This window comes from Heterodontus francisci, chromosome 2 (genome assembly GCF_036365525.1).
Source record: "Heterodontus francisci isolate sHetFra1 chromosome 2, sHetFra1.hap1, whole genome shotgun sequence".
Taxonomy (NCBI): domain Eukaryota; kingdom Metazoa; phylum Chordata; class Chondrichthyes; order Heterodontiformes; family Heterodontidae; genus Heterodontus; species Heterodontus francisci.
In genome coordinates this window covers 209326647-209342346 of record NC_090372.1, presented here as the reverse complement: position 1 = coordinate 209342346, position 15700 = coordinate 209326647, and the positions used below count along the sequence as shown (strand labels likewise).

The 15700-nt window shown below is 43.6% G+C and overlaps 1 protein-coding gene across 7 annotated transcripts in view; it reads left to right on the top strand.

Moving 5' to 3' along the window:
- nktr (natural killer cell triggering receptor) overlaps positions 1–15700 on the top strand; it is a 358088-nt gene that overhangs the window by 262302 nt on the left and 80086 nt on the right. For 6 of the 7 annotated variants that reach the window (XM_068015501.1, XM_068015482.1, XM_068015472.1 and 3 more), the window contains exons 4-6: positions 3522–3629; positions 5756–5800; positions 6545–6632. In XM_068015501.1, the coding sequence (XP_067871602.1) occupies positions 3522–3629; positions 5756–5800; positions 6545–6632 (241 nt within the window). Of the gene's footprint in view, positions 1–3521; positions 3630–5755; positions 5801–6132; positions 6161–6544; positions 6633–15700 lie in introns of those variants that run through there. The other variant, XM_068015529.1, reaches the window with a different exon arrangement.

Sequence of the window (15700 nt, the reverse complement as noted above, 5' to 3'; positions counted from 1 at the left end):
GGTATATCACAATCCCTCTCCCTGATCTCTACATCCTTCTCCTTCTCCATAGTGAACACAGATGAAAAGTAATCATTTAAAGCCTCACCGATATCCTCCGGCTCCAGACGCAGATTGCCGCATTGGTCCCTAATGGGCCTTACACTTCCCCTGTTTATACTCTTGCCCTAAATATACTTATAAAATGCCTTAGGATTTTCCTTTATCTTGCCCAGTGTTTTTTCATGTCCCCTCTTCGCTGTCCTAATTACTTTTTTAAGTACCCCCTACACTTTCTATACTCCTCTAGTGCCTCTGCTGTTTTCAACGCTCTGAATCTGCCATAAGCCTCCTTTTTTTTTCCTGATCCAATCCTCTATATCCCTTGACATCCAGGGTTCCCTGGACTTGTTGGTCCTACCCTTCACCTTAACGGGTACATGTTGGCTCAGACCTCTCACAATTTCCTCTTTGCATTGGTCCGTACAGTACATCACTTTAACATGCACAATATCCCAAGTTACTTTCCAGAGAAATCATGAGGCCTGTATCCTGAGCCATGAGAGAGGGGTTAGGAGAGCTGACTGATGGCTGAGTCGCAGAGATGAGCTTTATGAAGGGTTTAATGGAAGACTGAGGTAAAGGACAGGTTTAGGGAAGGAGTACCAGATAGCTGGAACAAGGTGCCTGAAACTCTATCACAGATTGATTAGACGAAGAGGGTTGGGGAGGTGGCGGAGGCGGTGCAGTGCACAGGAGGCCAGAGTTGAAGAGGATGTATGCATGGAGGAGGTTGTAGTATAGGGAGGAGTTACACTGTAGAACAGGGTTGTCTAACATACCGCCCATGGGTCAGGATCTGCCCTGCCAAAGGTTTCCATCTGGCCCACAGTTGTAAATGGTACTGGGCTGTTCCTCATCCCAGTGGTTGGCAACATGGCCGTACGCGGACAGCAGCGTCCATGGTAAAAGATTTTGAGGTTCGTGACTGGTAATTTCAGAGATGAGAAGTTTCCCATTGGTTTCTTCGTCCAGACCAGCTTTTAAAAAGGATCGCAGTATCAGTTTCATAGCTGACTGGTGCTGGGAGCGGGAACAGCGGTTTCCAAACATCGGCCAGCTTTGGGGATTTCTGGCAGGTTCTGATTTTTTTTTTCTAAATAGCCCACTGGAAAATTCCATATCTATCCGAAGTTTGGAAACCGCTGTTACTGCGCCCTGCACCTGTCAGCTGTGAAACTAACATTATAATTTATTTTTTAAAAAGCTGCTCTGCTGAGCATTCCCATTCTCAGCAAATATCAGAAAGAGAAAGAGAGAGGGGGTGATGGAGAGAGAGAGCGGGGGTGGGGGGGACGGGGAGAGAGAGAGCGGGGGTGGGGGGGACGGGGAGAGAGAGAGCGGGGGTGGGGGGACGGGGAGAGAGAGTGAGGGAGAGAGCGGGGTGGGGAGAGAGCGCGAGGGGGGTGACGGGTATAGAATGAAGTGGGGACTGGGGAGGAGGCGAGAGAGAAAGAGAAGGGGGTACAGGGAGAGAGAGAGAAAGGGATGGAGGGGAGAGAGAAAGGGGCGGGGAGAGAGGGAAAGAGAGGGAGGGCAGGGAGATGGAGAGTCGGGGACAGGGTGAGAGAGTGCGAGTGGGTGACGGAGAGGGGAGGGATGAGAAAGAGAGAGAAGATGGGGCGGGGATAGAGAGAATTGGGGACCGGGGAGATGGAGAGAGGGGGAGGTGAGAGTGAAGGGGGGGACGGGGATGAGAGAGAGAGAGAGACGGGGAGGGGGTCAGAAAGAGAGAAGGGGGGCAAGGGAGAGAGAGAGTGACAGAGGCGGGGGAAGAGAGAACAAGAGAGGCGGGGGTACGGAGAGCGAGGGGGGGTGAGGGAGAGCACGGGCGAGGGACGGAGGGAGCGAGGGAGAGATGTGGGGACGGAGGGAGCGAGGGAGAGATGTGGGGACGGAGGGAGCGAGGGAGAGATGTGGGGACGGAGGGAGCGAGGGAGAGATGTGGGGACGGAGGGAGCGAGGGAGAGATGTGGGGACGGAGGGAGCGAGGGAGAGATGTGGGGGCGGAGGGAGCGATGTGGGGACGGAGGGAGCCAGGGAGAGATGTGGGGACGGAGAGGGAGCGAGGCAGAGATGTGGGGACGGAGAGGGAGCGAGGCAGAGATGTGGGGACGGAGAGGGAGCGAGGCAGAGATGTGGGGACGGAGAGGGAGCGAGGCAGAGATGTGGGGACGGAGAGGGAGCGAGGCAGAGATGTGGGGACGGAGAGGGAGCGAGGCAGAGATGTGGGGACGGAGAGGGAGCGAGGCAGAGATGTGGGGACGGAGAGGGAGCGAGGCAGAGATGTGGGGACGGAGAGGGAGCGAGGCAGAGATGTGGGGAATGCTCTGCATCGCTAAAAGAACTGTGTGGGCAAAAATTACTACTTGTGCAAGCAAAAAATGCCAGGTATCTCACTTAATCAGTGTACAGCATAGTGATGAGAAATTATTCTTCTCATTTAAAGCTTCTACACAAAAATGCATGTTTGTTGTTTTGATTAATAGTAAGGTAAATGTTTAATGCCTTTATCTTTCCGAAATTGTCTCTCCGGGCCCTTATGTAAGACAAAATTTGTAATGTGGCCCCCCCAAAAGTTTGGACACCACGCGAAAGCAGCTTTGTTATAAGGCCCCCATTTTCCATCGTACTGTAAAAGAATTTATGGTCCAAGGTGGTGACTTCAGTGAAGGTGGGAAAAACATGATTTGCAATATATATTAGTTCAGCTGAAGTGGTATCAAGGCAGTTCACTGTAATGTGGGTTGATGTTATTAAAGGGAGTCTGGCAGTTATTAAAATTGCCCTGATATAACTTTGACAAAGCTGTGTAGATTAATTTGAAGAAGTCAGAGAGTCAATGTAGGCAGGAAGAATGGTTTTGGGGGGCAGATGAGGGGTGGGCAGTGGGGGTTGGGGCATAGGCCAGAGCAAGTTCAATTCCTCCACAGTATGTTAGTTTTGATTAAATTTTAAATTGATAAATGCTTCCATTGAAGAGCTTCTGTTTTCTTTTCCTTATTTCTGTGCAGCTGTTCCTCGGTCACTGTGAATCATTAATTTTAAAATTGGGGTCCCCTTACCCTAGTAGGTCTGTGGGGAGAGTGTGAGGTCATCAAAGTTCTGTCCTTCTGATACTACCAATTCTACATTTGATTTACTAGCATGTTATTTCTGTCACTAAAGTAATTTTTAAAAAATTACTGCAGAGGTAATGCACACTCTTCTATTAGGTAGTTAACATTATCTTATAGAAGTTGAGATGAGGAACCCCCTGAACGTGTCAGTACTTGCAGATAAGTGCCCCAGAAGTTTGCAAAGGACCCTGGATATGGTGTATATACTTGCAGGAGGACCTAGACAGAGCTGCAGTATTTGGAAAAAATACTGGGAGTGTTATTATTTGCAGGGAATCGCCCCACCCAGAAAAGTCCTTCACACTAGCAAATATTTGGACGGGTCCTCTTTTGTGTCTACTAACATTATTTTATCTCTTACAGGTGAAAAAGGATTAGGAAAAAAAACTCGAAAGCAGCTTTGTTATAAGGGCTCCACTTTCCATCGTATTGTAAAAGAATTTATGGTCCAAGGTGGTGACTTCAGTGAAGGTGGGAAAAACATGATTTGCAATATATATTAGTTCAGCTGAAGTGGTATCAAGGCAGTTCACTGTAATGTGGGTTGATGTTATTAAAGGGAGTCTAGCAGTTATTAAAATCGCCCTGATATAACTTTGACCAAGCTGTGTTGTAAATTTTAGCTGTGTATAAAGTGACTAAAAATGCTTACTATCTGAAAGAGGAAGGTGCTATCCCTGCAGCCTTGTTTAGAGCTGATGCCTGATCTCGATCTGTCATTGATCACAGACTGATGCATTTGAACTACTATTACTACTGTGTTCACATGTCACTCCCATCAGGATTGCACTGTGTATTCTAGGGGTGAGCAATTAGCACAGTCATGCATCACACTGTCCACATGCAGTCATTTTCCAGTGAGCAGGATAGTAACAGCATTGGAGCTTACTGTGTATTTTATAATTTTCTCTTCCTTTGTCCTTGGACACAGGCCGATTGTATAGCATTCCAGAGAGAAATCCAGGGATTAAACCTGGGTCTTTCCTGTTCTGGTAGCTTGTCCTATCCAAGTTAGAAAAGTACTGTGCAGAAAGTCGTCCCTCCATAAAATTCACAGTGTATAATGAACATTTTTCTGTCCAACAATGGATTAGGATGGCACTTGTGATGAGTGACATCAAGATAGCTAAGGATGCCTGTAATAAGAAGTTTAAATTTTGCACAGACCTTTGCTATTTAACTTATTTCATTATTTCTCCCACCCAGATTTAAAGTAGCTCTCACAGAATCATACACCACATCGTACACCCTGTCATATTTTTTATTCTTATCATGGGATGATTGTATCGCTGGCAAGGTGAACATTTGCTGCCCATCGCTAATTGCCCTTGAGAAGGTGCCTTTGCTAGCTCTTTGAAAGAGCTATCCAGTTAGTCCCTCACCCCTGGACTTTCCCCATAGCCCTACAAAATTTTCCTTTTCAAATATTTATCCAATTCTCTTCAGAAATTACTATTGAATTTGCTTCCTTCATCCTTTCAGACAGTACCTTCCAGATCACAACTCGCTCTTTTGCCAATTATTTTAAATTGGTGTCTTCTGGTTACCAACCCTCCTGCCAGTGGGAACAGTTTCTCCCTATTACTCTATCAAAACCCTTCATAATGTTGAACATCTGTATTCAATCTCTTCATAACATTCTTAGTTCCAAGTATAACAATCCCAGCTTCTCCGGTCTCTTGACATAACTGAAGTCCATCATCCCTGGCACCATTCTGGTAAATATCCACTGCATCCTCTCCAAAGCCTTGATATCCTTCCTAAAATGTAGTACCCATAATTAAACACAATACTTCAGCTGAGGCCTAATCAATGATTTATAAAGGTTTAGCTTAACTTCCTTTTTTATATACCGTTGTGCCTCTGTTTATAAAAACCAAGGATCCCATATGCTCTTTTTAAAAGTTTTATCAACTTATCCTGCTACCGTCAGAGATTTGTGAATGTGTGTCTCTTCGTGTGTCCTCTTTGTCGTGCACAATATGTTATTTCATAGTGTGTTGTATTTTCATTGTTTTTGAGCAGCAAGGAATTAAATCTGGTCATTCTCAATGTTAACATTATTGAACAGTATATATTTTTTTCACTAATCTGGTACGTTGACAACAGTGAATGCTGTTTGAAAGATGACAAATTTTCTAACTATTTTCATTTATGCAATAGGCTTTATTTAAATTTGCGCACATGTGCTCAAGTGTAGAAGGGGAAGGTGCTGCATTTTCCACTGGCGATGGGATTAGATATTCTTTTGGGGAGAAGTTAATATCTAACTATCCTTCAGTAAAGCATGTCTACAGCATTATTCATGTTATTTGCTTAACCTTCCTCCTTATATTAGAATAAGGTGTCAAGATTTGAGAAGTACTTTTGATGGTGTGTTCTAAGTCGAATGGAGAATGCCGGACAACGATCTTTTACAGCCTGCTAAACGTCATGGTCCTCTTGCCATCTGTCTGGCGGTGAACTATAAACCAGATATGAAAGGACATTGGCCGAATCTAATCTTCTGCTTAGATCCTGCATAATGTACTTTTTGTTAATTGTATAGAAACGTTCAATGTGGAGCCTAGTGTTACTTATACATCTGTGATCCTTAGGTAATGGACGAGGAGGAGAATCTATTTATGGCGGATACTTTGAAGGTAGCGACATCTTTTTAATTTCAATGCAAAGCCCAAATTAATCTGTTGAGTTACTAAATAGAAGACTCCCTCTAACAATACGTGAATAGCATTGCTTTTAATTCCCTCACCTGTTGCATGTAGCTAGTGCTTGAAATGTTGCATGCACAAAATAGATGCATGAATTTGGGCTAATTGTTTCTTAGCGTGTTCACTGTTAACTACAAAAAGTGAATTAAAAGGTAAATTATTATGCAGTAAGCTCGCAACTTGCAGCATGGAGGTTAGGCAATTTATTCATGAGAAAACCTATCATCCTGCCTAAAACTTTCAACATATTCTTTTATTTATAGAGAATGTGATCTTTTGCAAAATGAAAAGGTAAGAAAAAAAAGCTAAGTAACACAGTTAAAACACACTCCCTTGCACCCTCCCCAGCAAGTACCATTATTGGCAGTGAGTTGATGGAATAAATGGTCCGATTTTCTTTATTGCTTGCAGACTTTAAAGAAAAACAAAAAAAACACACAACAAACACGAAGACAAATTGAAACTGCTCACCTAGAGCATTTAGTGCACTAGTTTCAGTACTGGTAATATAAGAAAATTTGAAATTTGTGTTCCTCCTCGACACAATATTTTAGTGTAAAGCTGTGGTGAGGCCTAAAGCAAGGCTGTTACTCTGTTGTTGGTGCAATTGGCAAATAGACTACAGTCACTCTGTGGTGTCTCTCAAAGCTGACCAGCTACTCCTTTCTTGGACAGATGAGAATTTTGTGCTCAAACACGACAGGGAGTTCCTGTTGTCAATGGCAAACAGAGGAAGAGATACCAATGGTTCCCAGTTCTTCATGTGAGTATGACTCTTGGTTAACTTACCAACTTCATATAGGGAAGTGCCATTCATCAGCAAGATGGTTATCCATATACATCAATGCCTGAAGATGTTGAGCAGTTTGTTTGTTTTTTATCACATCTAACACATTATTGGGACGGGGTAGAGCTTTCCAGTTTTGCATTCCATCAATTCACATTAAGTTGGGGTTTTTTTAGTTGCAGTTTTCTAAAACATTAAGATGCCAAAATAACAGTTTTTCCTCACAACCCAGATCTGTAGGAATAGTCCAAATAGCCCTATCCCCACTCCCCTAACTTGCCTTATCGCTTTTGAGGGATAGGAGAGGAATTCTTGACAAGAGGCTTGCTGGATTGGCTGCAACTGTCCATGTGTTTTTGCCCTCTCAGGAGGTGTTGAGGCAGCAGGGTAGGTTCATGGCAAGAGTCCAAGTCCTAGGTGCATAAATTAACACATATAGGCTGGTGTTTAACCCATAGACAGCTCCAGAGAATTTCAGGCCTTTTTCCAGCTTGTGAAACAAACCTCAATGTCACAGCTAATAAAATCTCTATGTAACTTTATACATCTAAAATATACACTTCTCAAACTTTTAACAGAGTTTAACATCTCCTCATTGCATTTTTTTTCTTAATATTTCACTTTTATCTTAACTATTTTTTCTTTATTTCTTGCTAATGCACTGCATTATAGTACTTATGTGCATCGTTTATTTGAATCTGCGTAAATGCTTATCTGTTTTCCTGAGGCACTATCCAGTCTGTTGGTGGGCACATATCAAAATTGACCTATGAGTCGCTACAGTTTGCGCTAAAGGACACTTTCCAGCTAATCAAGGCCAGGGACTTGAACAATTTATTTATGACCAGTTAAACTTTCAATGTGCTTATCAAGTGTCAAGCCTCAGTACTTTTAAGTTTTCTTATCATCAGCTGTGATAATATGACGACTACCTGACAGGACACTCAGTTACTTGGAAAGATGCAGGATCTGCTCTCCCAACAGATCACACGGATACCTTCTGATGGGGGGTTCTATTTGCTTATCTAGCTCATCCTTCTATAACATCCTATAATTCCCCTCCCAATGCTGTGCCTTGAATAACTTCAAAATCTTTGCCACTACTGTTCTACTGAGAACAACAAAAAGTAAAACATCCCAAGGCACTGCACAGGAGTTTAATCAGATAAACATTGACACCAAGGCAAAGAAGCTATTGTTAGGACAGGTAACTAAATTTTGATCAAAGATAGATTTTAAGGAGTGTCTTAAATTAGGAAAGTCTGTCGGAGAGGTTTAGGGAGGGAATTGACGAGCTTCTGGCCTTGAATGAAGATATGGCCACCAATGGTGGGGCGATGAATGTGAGCGATGCATAAGAGGCCAGAGGTTGTACAGATGAAGGAGGTTGCAGATATATGGAGAGGCAAGGTCATGGAGGGGTTTGAACATTAAGTTGAGAATTTTAAATCAATGCATTGGCGGACCAGAAGTTAATGTAGGTTGACATGCAAAGGGATGATGGGTGTACAGGAGTTAGTTTGAGTTAGGATACGATCATGTTCAGTGGGAAAAGCATTGCATACTATCATACTGAGCTGGTCAGTGTAGGAAGGTCCTATGCTCCATGTTTGGTGCTGGCAGAGTCAGGTGGTCTGATCCAGGGAAACGTCACAGATGCAGTTAGTCTCTGAAGCTCTTAAAAGGGCATCTGCAGTCTTGTGCATTTATCCAAAAATAACTTTGCTGAAATAGTATAAATAGCAGAGGAATAAAGAAAAAGATCCATTTATATAGCACCTTTCATGACTTTGGAGCCTCAGGAAGCACTTTACAGGCAATGAAGTACTTTTTAAAAGAAAGTGGTCACTGTTATAATATAGGAAACAAGGTAGCCATTTTGTACACTGCAAAGTGCCACAAAAAGCAGTAATATAATTCTGAGATCATCTGTTTTAGTGCTTTGGTTGCGGGATAAATATTGGCCAGTACACCAGGGAGAACTCCCCTACTCCTCTTCGAAATAATGCCATGGGATCTTTTACATCCAACTGAAGGGGCTTTGGTTAACATTTCATCCAAAATACTCATCCATGCAGCACTGCCTAACTTTGCTTAACTATCAGCCTGGATTTTGTGCTCAAGTGTCTGGAATAAGACTTGACCCCACAATCTTCTGACTCCGAGGCAAGAATGCTATCAATGAGACACCGCTGAAATCTGTTAAACTTAGCTACACCAGTCTGCATTTTTCCTCCACTCCTAATAGCATGAATAACTTAAAAGATATGTGACTTCACAAAGCCTCTGATTGCAATGCAAACAATAATTCTTCAACTGTGGCAGTGAGCAGAAACAGGATCCTAGAACCTCACAGAAGAGATTTCCTCTCAATGAGAGCAAAGTCAAATCATCTGAAACCAGAAACACACTGATTTAATAACCACAACACAAGTGCTTTCCATTGCACTAAGGCTCTAAGTCCTGGGTTATTAAATCTCGGGCAGAGCAACTTAGGCAATCCAACAGTTATTAATATCTTATGTTGTATTACGACCAGGTGAGAGGGGTCTGGGGGTTCCCTCTCAACCTTTGCCTGGTTTAACTGTAACAGGGTTTAATTTTTAAAAAAACACCGTGTTTTAGCTCCCTCTTAGTGCATCCTTGTTCACCACTTTCCAATTGTAAGGCAAAGAAATAAATTCAGACAGGTTTTCTTAGATTTAAACCAGAAAGGTGGAAGTTTATTAATCTTAAACTCTAATCCGGTTAACGACTAGGAAGATGCAACGCGGTCACGCTAGCATGCATACACGATAAACACACACGCAGATAGAGACAGAAAAAGTAGCAAGAACAAAGGGGAACAGTTTGAAGCAATATCTGTTAGGTATTCACTGTCCTTTAAGTTCATTGTGGAATCTTTGGTTGCAGGTAAATCCTGCTGTTCATTGGGGCCCAGTTCACGCTTTAACTTGTTTCAATGTCTAAGTCTTTTCTCTCTTGAGGTTTACGTGTCTTCCGTGGGTCCGGTGACTTGGGGAGAAAGCCAGAGGGAGGCTTCCTTGTTGCAGGTTCCAGTTCAAACAGCCTTCTGCCCTTCTCTGTGGCACAATTCAAAAACCCCAGGTTGCCCAGCAGGTTAGTCATGTGACTAGCTGGTTTGACCACTTCTGTTTGTGGATTCGGCCATCTTAGCTTCTTACCTTCAATGTCTGGAGATCACAGTCCATTTTGGGTTAAATGGACCAAGGAATAGTCCTTTGTCTCTCCAAGCACTGTCTGTTAGTATGCAAATGTTTTTCCAGCCAAGTGTTTGGTGATTTTTGTTTAACAAGTCCTTTCTTCACTCCAGCAACAGTTTAAAATCAGTGTTCACAGGACAAAATTAATATGCCTCATTCTTGGCAGATGGGGGTCTGCATTACACCTCCACACCCAGTGAAATGAAATGCGATTTTTAAAAAGAACATTTTGTTAAGGGGGACTAGAGAGAAGACGAGGACAGGAACACATACATGCATTTCTCTCATTTATGCAGAACCCTAACAATTGTTACAGCCTGCCTTTTCTTAGTCATAGAGTTATACAGCACAGAAACAAGTCCTTCGGCCCAGCGTGTCTGTGCCGGCCATCAAGCACCTAACTATTCTAATCCCATTTTCCAGCACTTGGCCCGTAGCCTTGTATGCTATGGCATTTCAAGTGCTCTTGATGGCAGTGCTGCTTTAAACGCCCCTTTCTGGCATCCCAATAAACATGCAGTTTTTGGGGCAGTATTTTTTAGTTTGCACATTTCCAGGACTGCCTAAAGGGGTCTTTGTTCTTGTTGAGATCTGCAGGGGGAGGGTTAGGTTTAATTAGCCCTAGGTTGGAGTTCAGTTCAGGGGCGACGGCAGTGGACGATTCCGTTCTGAACTTTCTTTCAATGCCTTGATGAGTCATGCAAGGGCTTTTCACCTCAGGGGATGGCTGGTTCCCTTTTCCCTGACTCTGGGGGAGGATTCTTTGCTAATCTTCCCTTTGTCCTGTGGGACACTCCTGCTTGCAGGTATTTATCCAGATTCTGCTGTGCTCCCCTGCGGCATTTCGACTAGGAGAGGCATCACCCTCACGGTTTCTCTGCCCTCTTGAGTACTTACTTTGTCTTTGCAAGTGCCTGTAAATGCTGTTAGCAACTCTGGTGAGGTGTTTCTGGTGTCTGCATTTACATAGGAGGATGTGGGGTCTAATTTTTCAAACATATCGGGGTTGACAGTAGGGGTTTTGATCCGGGATTCTTCCCGGACTTCCTTTAACCAGCCCTTTTGGTCCTTTTTTCCCCTTTCCTTGCTAACCTGTTGCCAGCCTTGTGCCCTTTTTCTCTCGACAGGGGTCCCTTACAGTTCACCAGCCCTTGGCTGGAGGGTCCTCCAAACACCGATACAGGATTTAGGGGTGCAGATTTCACTGTAGGTTGGGGTTTCCCCTAAATCTGGCACATGTGGCAACTCCTACAGTACTCATAAGGTCATAAGAACTAGGAGCAGGAGTAGGCAATTCAGCCCTTCGAGCCTGCTCTGCCATTCAATACGATCATGGCTGATCTCATCTCGGCCTCAACTCCACTTTCCTGCCCGTTCTCCATAACCCTTTAACGTTTACTAATTAAAAATCTGTCTATCTCCTCAAATTTACTCAGTGTCCCGGCATCCACCGCACTCTGGGGTAGTGAATTCCACAGACTCCCGACCCTTTGAGAGAAGTAATTTCTCCTCATCTCTGTTTTAAATCTGCTACCCCTTATCCTAAAACTATGACCTCTTCTTCTAGATTGCCCCACAAGAGGAAACATCCTCTCTACGTCTACTTTGTCAAACCCCTTAATCATCTTATATACCTCAATTAGATCTCCTCTCATTCTTCTAAACTCTAAAGAGTAAAGGCCTAAACTGCTTAATCTCTCTTCATAAGACAAACCCCTCATCCCTGGAATCAATCTAGTGAACCTCTTCTGAACTGCCTCCAGTGCAGCTACATCCCTCCTCAAGTAAGGGGACCAAAACTGTATGCAGTACTCCGAGTGCGGTCTCACTAATGCCTTGTACAGTTGCAACAACACTTCCCTACTTTTATATTCTATTCCTTTAGCAATAAATGCCAAAATTCCATTTGCCTTATTACCTGCTGTACCTGCATGCTAGCTTTCTGTGATTCATGCACGAGGACACTCAGATCCCTCTGCACCGAAGCATTCTGAAGTTTCTCTCCATTTAGATAATTTGCCTTTCCATTCTTCCGACCAAAATGGATGACCTCACATTTATCCACGTTAAACTCCATCTGCCAAATTTTGGCCCATTCACCGAACCTATTTCTTTATTGCAACTTACTATCCCACCTATTTTAGTGTCATCTGCAAATTTGGCTATTGTATCTTCTATCCCTGCATCCAAGCCATTAATATATATTGTAAATAGTTGGGGCCCAAGGACCGAACCCTGTGGCACCCCACTAGTTACATCTTGCCAACCAGAAAAAGACCCATTTATCCTGACTCTCTGTTTTCTGTTGCTTAGCCAATCCTCTATCCAAGCTAATAAATTGCCCCTCACCCCATGTGATCTTACCTTGTGTATTAACCTTTTGTGCGGCACCTTATCAAATGCCTTCTGGAAGTCCAGATATAATACATCTACAGGATCCCCATTATCCACTTTGCTTGTTACAGCTTCGAAGAACTCTAGCAAATTAGTCAAACATGATTTACCCTTCATAAAACCATGCTGACTCTGATGGATTGTGTTTTGACTTTCTAAATGTCCTGTTATTACTTCCTTAATAATGGATTCTAACTATTTCCCAACGACAGTTGCTAAACTAACTGGACTGTAGTTTCCTACTTTCTGCCACCCTCCCTTTTTGAATAAGGGAGTTATATTAGCTTTTTTCCAATCCACTGGAACCTTTCCCGCATCCAGGGAGTTTTGGAATATTATAACCAATGGATCCACGATCTCCGCTGCCACTTCCTTTAAGACCCGAGGATGTAGGCCATCAGGCCCTGGGGACTTGTCTGCCTTCAATCCCAATAGTTTTCTCAGTACTTTCTCCCTAGTGGTGATGATTTTTCTAAGTTCCTCTCTTTCTATAACCACTGCATTTCCTGTTACTATTGGGATGGTACTAGTGTCCTCCACTGTGAAAACTGAGGAAAAATACTGATTTAGTATCTCCACCATTTCTGTGTTCCCTTCTATTAACTCCCCAGTCTTATCTTCCAAAAGACCAACATTCACTTTAGCTACGCTGTTACCTTATATATACTTATAGAAGCTTTTGCTATCCGTTTTTATATTTTGCGCTAGTTTTCTTTCATAATTTACCTTTGCTCTTTTTATTACTTTTTTAGTAACCCTTTGTTGATCTTTAAATGTTTCCCAATCTTCCAGCTTGCCACTGGCCTTTGCAATACGGTATGCCTTAGTTTTTGTCTTTGTTATCCTTAACTTCCTTGCTTAGCCATGGATATTTTTCCCTCTCTTAGAATCTTTCTTCCTCACTGAAATATATTTTAGTTGGGAGGAATTGAATATCTCCTTAAACATCTGCTACTGCTCATCAACTGTCCTACCTTTTAGTCTTCCCATCCACCATATCTTTATGGAGTTTTGGCCAGTCAAACAGCTGTCTTATGCAGGCTTTGGTTTTTTTGTATATCGGCATGTGCAGCCACTGCAATTTCGTGGGCCATTCTTACTATTTCTCTCTGGTACCTCTGCGGCACCACTACCTGGTGAATCACTGTCCACTCCTTGCTCTCAGGTCTCTGAGAAGAACTCCATTTCCTCATCATTCTTTAAATAGTAGCAATCAGGGACTCCCTCTGCTTAAGTTTCAGTCTGGGCAGCCTGTGCTAACTCACAATACTGGATCAGCTCACTGAGCCTCAGCTAGGGAAGACTTATTTAACTCATTCCCTGGGTCTTCTAACTTTCCAAAGAAAGTCTCAGACAGACAGACCTCGTGGTCATCTGCCTGCAGTGCCAATGCAGTCTCCTCTGGGGGAGCTGGTTTGATCTTTGCCTGATTCACTACACATTCAGGGAAACTGCAGGGGACCGTCTGCCACTGCCCTGTTTCTGTGACCTACGGTCTCTCTTTCTTTACTGGGGAAAGTACAACCTTCATCCCCACTAGATCATTACCTAGGAGCAGGTCAACCCCGTCCACAGGCAAACTAGGGACAATCCTTGCTGTCCCCGGTCCCGAAACTAGATCGCATTCCAAGTGCACCCAGTGTAAAGGTACAGGCATATGCTGCCCTTCAATACCATTCACCACCACTCTGGAGTTTACTGCACTCTCTGGGGGACAGGTCAGGCCTTTTCCCAATAAAGGGATCTAGTGGCCCCTGTGTCCCTGAGGATTACTATGGACTTGCTTGCCCCACTCGAGGGGTATGGGATTACTCTCCCTTCAGACACAAAACCCTGATAACCCTCAGGAATCCTATTAAATTTTCCTCCACTTGCAGGCGTAAGCTTCCTGGGTCTCACTCTTATTGCAGTTAAAGCCACAGCTTGTTCTGCTGTGCTTTCCATCAGGTTCTCTTCTTCGCTGAGTGGGTGTACCGCTTTTTTCGATGTCGGAGTCGTTTCTCTCTTGAGGTTTGCATTTCTTCCGAGGGTCTGGTGGCTTGGGGAGAAAGCCAGCGAGAGAGAGAGGCTTCCTTGTTGCAGGTTCCAGTTCAAACAGCCTTCTGCCTTTCTCTGTGGCACAATTCAAAAACCCCGGTTTGTCCAGCAGGTTAGTCATCTGACTAACTGGTTTGACCATTTCTGTTTGTGGATTCGGCCATCTTCGCAGTCATCCTGGAATGTGAGCATCCTCCTCTTCAATGTCTGGTGATCACAGTACATTTTGGGTTAAGTGGACCAGGGAATAGTCCTTTGTCTCTCCAAGCACTGTCTGTTAGTATGCAGATGTTTTTCCTGCCAAGTGTCTGGTGTTTTTTTTTAGCAGGTCCTTTCTTCACCCCAGCAACAGTTTAAAATCAACCTTCACATGACAACATTAATATGCCTCATTCTTGGCAGGTGGGGGTCAGCATGACTGTCTTGGGTACTTGCAACTATTTGAACAGCAGATATCCAAGTATTTCAGAAGCTGCTACCATCTTCAGGAAGCCATTGGGCAAGTTAAAAGTCATTCTGCAGTTTCTTCCTTGGCATATCAATCGGTACAACTGATAGCATAAGTACAAATGCCAGACGAATACTCCTCGCTGGCCTACTAAATGTTACTGTCCAGACTTCACTGCAGCAATGCCATTAACAAATTGGTCTTGATGCCTTCCTTATGAATGCTATGTAGGGGCCATCCTCTCTCCTTAATTCATAATACTTTTGCTAAGCTCCTATGGTACATAGGGGATGCAAAATGTAGAAAGTTTTACCACCTACCTGATAGAGTTTTCTTTGAATGAGACACATTGTCTAAATGCTATGATTGCATCCCATCCATTCCCACAACTCTACATAAATCCAAAAGCAAAATACTGCGGATGCTGGAAATCTGAAATAAAAACAAGAAATACTGGAACCACTCAGCAGGTCTGGCAGCATCTGTGGAAAGAGAAGCAGAGTCAACGTTTCGGGTCGAGTTCTGAAGAAGGGTCACTGACCCGAAACGTTTGGGGGCGACAAAAAGAAAGCCGCCTTATATCCAGTCTGTTTAATGGTTTAAACGCATTTCCCCGGTCCTCTGTTAAACTGAAATAAACAATCAACAGGCATGCTATCAAGCCCTTGAATTATTTTATAGACCCCTATCAAGTCGGGTTCAATTCTGGGTACTGCCTGTGTGGAGTTTGCAAGTTCTCCCTGTGTCTGCGTGGGTTTTCTCCGGGTGCTCCGGTTTCTTCCCACAAGCCAAAAGACTTGCAGGTTTGGTAGGTAAATTGGCCATTACAAATTGTCCCTAGTATAGGTAGGTGGTAGGGAAATATAGGGACAGGTGGGGATGTGGTAGGAATATGGGATTAGTGTAGGATTAGTATAAATGGGTGGTTGATGGTCGGCACA